The sequence below is a fragment of the Saccopteryx bilineata genome, chromosome 10, assembly GCF_036850765.1.
Source record: "Saccopteryx bilineata isolate mSacBil1 chromosome 10, mSacBil1_pri_phased_curated, whole genome shotgun sequence".
Taxonomy (NCBI): Eukaryota; Metazoa; Chordata; class Mammalia; order Chiroptera; family Emballonuridae; genus Saccopteryx; species Saccopteryx bilineata.
Genome location: NC_089499.1, coordinates 24,572,743 through 24,579,523, shown reverse-complemented (window position 1 = coordinate 24,579,523; position 6,781 = coordinate 24,572,743). Strand labels below are relative to the sequence as shown.

General features: G+C 41.1%; 1 protein-coding gene across 3 annotated transcripts in view; it reads left to right on the top strand.

Annotated features, from left to right (window-relative positions):
- Positions 1-641: 641 nt before the first annotated feature.
- RARB (retinoic acid receptor beta) overlaps positions 642-6,781 on the top strand; it is a 187,452-nt gene continuing 181,312 nt past the window's right edge. Inside the window, exon 1 of one of the 3 annotated variants that reach the window (XM_066245727.1) lies at positions 642-959. Coding sequence is in view for 2 of the 3 variants with exons in the window: in XM_066245725.1 (XP_066101822.1) it covers positions 1,160-1,316 (157 nt within the window). In the remaining variant the exon portion in view is untranslated. Of the gene's footprint in view, positions 1,317-6,781 lie in introns of all 3 variants that reach the window. The other 2 variants (XM_066245725.1, XM_066245726.1) reach the window with 2 other exon arrangements.

Genomic DNA, 6,781 nt, shown 5'->3' with positions numbered 1-6,781 from the left:
TCTTGACTACTCCCTATGCTGCCTATAGACTTGAGAGTTTTTAAAAAGTAAGTGAAACCAGAAAGCTGGCTTTTTACTCCAGAGCAAATGCATTGCCTTCGGCAGGGCTTGCGAGAGGAATAAGGAGAAAAACACTATGAAATGGAAAGTTTTTCATCCCAAGGCTTCCCCGAGGGGTAGCTGTTCTCTATTCTCCAGTTCAGGGCTTGCCTGTGCGTTTTCGGGAGTGGAAAAATACATAAGTTACAAGGAATTTAACAGACAGAGAGGCGCACAGAGGAATTTAAAGGGTGGGCTGGGGGTTAGGGGGTGGGCGGGAGGCGAGCCGGCCAGGGGGAACCCGCGCTTGCAGGCTAAGCGGCTGCAAATAAAAGGGCGAAAAGGGAGAGAAGTTGGCGCTCAGCGTGAGCCGGGAGCGGTGTCCTGGCTCCTCCCCGGCCTCCTTTTAAAAGCACTTCTTGCATTGTTTTTAAGGTGAGAAACGGGAAAGAAAGAGCCGGTTTGCGCGCCCGCTCGCTGCCTGTCTCTCTGGCTGTCTGCGTTTGCAGGGCTGCTGGGAGTTTCTAAGCTCTGTGAGAATCCTGGGAGTTGGTGATGTCAGACTCGTTGGGTCATTTGAAGGTTAGCAGCCCGGGAAGGGTTCACCGAAAGTTCACTCGCATATATTAGGCAATTCAATCTTTCATTCTGTGTGACAGAAGTAGTAGGAAGTGAGCTGTTCAGAGGCAGGAGGGTCTATTCTTTGCCAAAGGGGGGACCAGAATTCCCCCACGCGCGCTGTTTGAGGACTGGGATGCCGAGGACGCGAGCGAGCCGGGCAGGGCTTGTCTGGGCACCGTCGGGGTAGGATCCGGACTGCATTCGGAAGGCTTTTTGCAGGCATTGGTTTGGAAGGAGAACTTGGGATCTTTCTGGGAACCCCCGCCCAGGCTGGATTGGCCGAGCAAGCCTGGAAAATGGTAAATGATCATTTGGATCAATTACAGGCTTTTAGCTGGCTTGTCTGTCATAATTCATGATTCGGGGCTGGGAAAAAGACCAACAGCCTACGTGCCAAAAAAGGGGCAGAGTTTGATGGAGTTGGGTGGACTTTTCTATGCCATTTGCCTCCACACCTAGAGGATAAGCACTTTTGCAGACATTCGGTGCAGGGGAGATCATGTTTGACTGTATGGATGTTCTGTCAGTGAGTCCTGGGCAAATCCTGGATTTCTACACTGCGAGCCCGTCTTCCTGCATGCTCCAGGAGAAAGCTCTCAAAGCATGCTTCAGTGGATTGACCCAAACCGAATGGCAACATCGGCACACTGCTCAATGTAGGTTTATTTTTTTCCCTTCTTCTACCAAGAAAAAAAAAATTAATTGTCTCTCTTGCATGCAATAAAGACATTGGCAACAAACTGCACTGGTAGCAAGACAAAGGATTTAATGATTTAATGCTGAAAGGGTGTGATATGCTGGCGTGTGCATATTAATCCCCTCTGCTGAAAATTTCCTGTTAGATGTTTTCTTACCAAACAACCCCTCCCCGACCCCCGCTCCTCTCCTTACCAACGTTACAGTCTATTGAAAACAGTTTTTTAAAATATGCATGGAGGGGGAAAAAAAGTAGAGGGTGACCACAGGACTTTGAAACATTCTTCAAGTAAGGCAGTTTGACACATTGTGCAGTTTTTACTAAGATGTATGCAGAGGAGAATTTAACTTTGCTCTTCTTTGGATTAGCTACCAGTTGTATATACCCCCCCCCTGTAACCCCCCGCCTATGCTTTAACAGTCCAAAGTAATTAAAATATGACATCTTCCTTGCAAGAAATTTAGCCTGATGAAGAAGGCTCGCAGCTCCTAAAGTTCATAAACTACCAGTTAAAGCTGCAGCCTCCAATGTTTTCCTTGCTAAGGAAAGGCAATATTTCTTAGCATTGACCCTGCTGCCACCTTTCCGAGTCACTTTGTTGCTCTAAGAAGTTGCTGTTTTGCTAGAAAACTACTGGCAATGAACACCCCCTTGGGCTGAGCCATCCATTATTTTCCATATCTTGCAATTCATCCAGGAACCTCTCGACATTGGTTATAGGAAAGGAAATATAAGTGGGGTAGTCCAATTAAAAAAAATTGACTATTTGGTTATCTGATGTTGACACCGTGCCGAGGCACGCATCTGGTCAACAGTAGCCTGGCTGCAGGCTTGAGAAATGACCAGAAGTCCCAGAAAAATCCCACCTTCAGTGGCTGGAGTGGGAGCCTGCAGGATGCATCTTAGCCCTGACAGTGATTTAGATAAATGGCTCAGCTATCTATCAAAATGTTTTTAGTACTTTATTTGACAATTCATTGGAGCATTAGCCTGAAAATGACATTTTAAATCTTTGTTTTCAAAGAGGTCAAAGTTTAACTGGGAGAAATTGAGTTTTCCTAATAACAGGGTGGCTTATCTAAAGAGAGAGAAGAAAAAGGAGAGGGGACAATGACAAGATTTAAATTGCCCTCTTGGAAACTTTTCTTAAGGATCAAGACTTGCTTCTTGGAACAGGAAATCAACAGGTTTGTAGCTGAAAAAAATCAATAACCATTTGAAAGGCCAATAGTCTGGCTGTCCTGCTTAATATTTTGTAGAACCATAACCAGGGCAAAAAAGAATATCATTTTCAGAAGGCGTGTTAATCTTCAGCTGCTCCCCAAATGCCTTTTCTTTCCTGCTGCCTAGTTTGTTTTCGGAGAACTCAAAAGAAACTTAGCGTTACAAAATTATTTTGCAACCTACTAACAGATCTTTTAGACTTGTCCTGTCTAACAGTTGAAAACAGGGTGAACAGTTTCACTTGCGATCCCAAGGAATTGGGGTTCTCTCAAACTTTTTCTTGTAGGAAAAAGTTTTAATGATACATTTTTTTTAAGAATAGGGGGGAAATGCTCAAGACCTTGGCATAAAACTATTAGCCCTAATAGAGCTTTTACAAGCAGACATTTCTCCCTTTTGTAATTAACCCTCCAAACCTGCCCATTAAGTTGTTAGGAGTAGGGGAAAAGCTTTGTTTGTTCTTGAACAAGTTAAACAAGGGATTTGCCTTATCTAGGAAGAGGAGTGGTAAATGTGTCATTCGCCTAGGGCCAGCGATAAGCAAGGAGTGTTGATAACAGCAAAGTTCAGCTAATCAAAGAAACTTGCATTAGGAAAAGTAAATAAAGACATTTGACAAAGGGATTTCAGAAATTCCAGTGTCTTATTTTTGTAAGCAGGGCAATTAGTGCTTATTGTGGTCCTTTTCACAAGGGTTTGATTCCCACACCCTGACTTTAATTTAAATGAATAAAATGTAAACATTGCTTATGCCCCTGCACAGCAGCTTTCTCCTCCACAAACCACTTTATGACTGGTTAGTGTGTTTAAGTGATTAAGTTTCTTAAGCATAAATAAAAATTCTAACAAATGTCTGCCATGCTGGTGTTTGGTTCAGGGTGACAGAGCCGGTTGGGGCTTTTGAAATAAAAGCATATTAAGGCTACGTTTGTATACGTAAGGACATAAAAGCTACAACCTTTTCCATTTTACTTAATGACTGTTTTGACGAGAAGCAGATCTGTTTGTGCTCTTAATGCAGAGGAAACAGTGGGCAAGGAGGAAAGAAACATAGTACTAAATTCTAACCAGAACTATTTTGTTTTGAGATCCTACTGATTTTTTTATGGTGTGTGTGTGTGTGTATGTGTGTGTGTAGTAATTAGAGTAAACCCTTTGAACATAAAACTCACCAATAGCTTTCTTTGAAAGGTGTTAAGAGTAGTTAAGAGTATTCTTTTTATTTTAGTTTAGTTTAATTTTAAAGACAGAAAAATGATATGCCAACCAGCTGCTGTTGGAATAGGGCCTGTGAATTGCTGGTTGTAAAAATGCAAAGTCAGGATTAGTGCGCTACTAAGGGAATGTGGTATAAATAATATGATTTAAGACTGGCCCTGGAAGGTATGGAGTCTCTTAAGTTTCTGTTCAGATGCCTCCTGGATTATCTTGGTTTTAGGCTGCTCCAGATGTTTTCAGCATTAATTGCTTAGTGGGCATAGGATAAATCCTAATATCTGTGGTCCAAATATAGTTGCTTTCAGTGAATTCATGAGTGTGACAATTTCTTGGCCCTTTTCCCTGTCTTCTCCCTACTCGACACATCAAAAGAAAAAGAAAAGAAAAAAAAAACTTTGAAATAGTATTTTGCCCATTAATGAGAAAAATAATCTGTTTTTAAAAAGAAGAAAAAGAAATCCCACTCTGGCTATATGTGATTAAGAAGTGAAGTACGTTCCCTTCTCAGAGCCCTGGGACCTGAATTTTAAGTATTAAACAGTATCTAAATCCTCTCCTAGTGAGATATAAATTGGGGTCAAAGTGGCAAAATCAAAGATACCTTCTGAAAGAGAGACTAAATAAAGACTGACAGCCACCGTATGAATTGAATGGGGTTTTGAATAAATATTTCAGTGAAAAGGCTCAATTGTTTTTCTAAAGTAGGACATAATTTTCTGCTTCTCAGGCACATGACGGTGGTAACTAATACCATCAGAAAGAAGAGAAGAAAAAGGCACTTTTGCTTAAATCTTGGAGAGTGCAGGACAGGGTTGGTTGAAAACAAGTGGAAGATTCACAAAGTTTTCTTCCCCATAGAAAAAAAAAAGAGATTTACTTAAATAAGTGGTGTCCATATCCAGTTAACTTGGTACTTTGCGTAGGGAGGTACTGATGAGCAACTTAGAAGAAAAAGTGCGTGAGTTTAAATCTTACCACCCGAAGAGCATAGATTCCAAAAGTAAAACAAACCAGCAGGAGTGGTAGACAGCTGTCTGCTTAAACTTCGCCTATGGAATTGATTTGGAAGCCCTAGTTAGCGTTTGACTCTCCAGCCCAAATGCAAAACCGTCACGTTGGAACAAGCCTTTTTTTTTTTTTTCTTAGTAGATAAATGACCAGCATGGCAATTTCTGATAGGTTAGCTGACCCGAATCAGAAGTTTTCTTCTCATTTCTGGAAGCCTGGAGTTGACGATATATAAACCAGTCAGTATTGTCATGAACTTTTCTTTAGAGCATAAAAGTAAAAAGAAAGTTCTTCTGGATATCAGATGTTTATAATTTACTTTCAACATGTTAAGCCTCTGAGTTGGCTGAAAAGAAACGAAAACCTTACTGTTTTCTCCTTTATATATTCCACCAGCATCAGTAGAGGATTTCAAAAGGGAAATAGATGATAAATGATAAAGATGATAAATTCTGCTCTCAGGGAATTTACAATCTTTAAAATAAAATATTTTTTTCAGTCTTGAAATATTTAGTTAGAAAGTAACTCGGGGGGAGGGGCAGGTGGAGACATAAAACCAAGATGCAAAATATAAAACTTTTTTCCAGCCACACAGGACTTATTAAACAATATGTACAGTGTTCATTATAGAACATCTTAAAAAGAATCTTCCATAGAGCTTGAGTTACATGTAACTGCCAATAAATTTATCCTTAAATGACAGTTTTATACTTTAAATGTTCTGATATAAATTCAGTTAACTATCAATTAAATAGACTATTTCGGAAATGGGAGTTTTGATGAAGGTTAATCAGAAAAATCTTGGCTAAAAACCTTTCCCAAAGTTATTAATGTAGAATCTTGCCTTTCAAATTATAGGGTAGTTATAGCAATCATACATCTCTGATTTTCTAGAATAACCCACTTTCAAATATACTGCCACAATTCCCACGTAAATCATTGAAATATGCCAGATATTTCAATATTACGACATCTCTCAGGCTGCCCCTTGAACTCAGGAGTGACACAGAAAGTCTTTGTTTGAATTCTAGGGTCAATATAACCAGAGTGCTCACAGCTTAATTTTTCCATTATTACTGAAGATCTCCTTGTGCTTCTAGGTCATTCTTCTAAATGTGAATTCCTTTTGCAACAAACCGTAGCTCTGTAAATAGAAGACACCCCTTGCAAAATGGATTTAAGTATTATGATTGCAGTTCTGCCTTCAGCGTGTGTGTGTGTGTGTGTGTGTGTGTGTGTGTGTGTGTGTGTGTTACGGGAGTTAGGGAGGGTGTCGAATTAATAAATTGAGTTACTATGAACACATCTGTATCAGTTCTTCAGCAGCTTCATCTTAAAAAAATTGGAATTGGGGGCGATGGCGAGAGGAAAGCTTGAGTTAACTCAAGTTTCAGATTTATCAGTATTCTGTCTGGAAGTGGCTTGGCCTAAGTACCTCTTGTTAAATAGGAGATGAGATAACCTGCCCCATCTGTAAGATCTAATAACACAACCTCATCAGTCAATAGGCTGCGTTGAATTCTCCTCTTCCTTCCCAGCCTCCTGGCTTCATCACCAAGAAGCATGACTCCTGTCCCATCCAATCTCCCTAAACCCCTTTGAATAAATTTCTTTTTAAGTTGCAAAAGTTCTCTGTACCTAGGAAGCAGTAGAGGGCGAGTCCGCAGGTATCATGTTACTTCCTTATCCTGAGCCTTCAGAGCTCCTTAGAGGAGACTTCAAACAGACCATGGAACTGCTGACTTGAATTTTTCTCTGGCCTTCCAGGGTGGGGAACTGAAAGGGGACCATTCAGTAAGATAAGACCCTTGGTCCCCAGCACGATAAGGCCAGGACAACAGGAACTGACGTCAGCCAGGCGGGTTAGCCTGGCCAAGCATTTCCTCTCGTCAGGGCACAGGGATCCCAGGAGGAGGCTCCTTGGAGGCTGCTCAAGTGAACCAGTGCAGACTGGGAGGAAAAAAAAAGCTCATT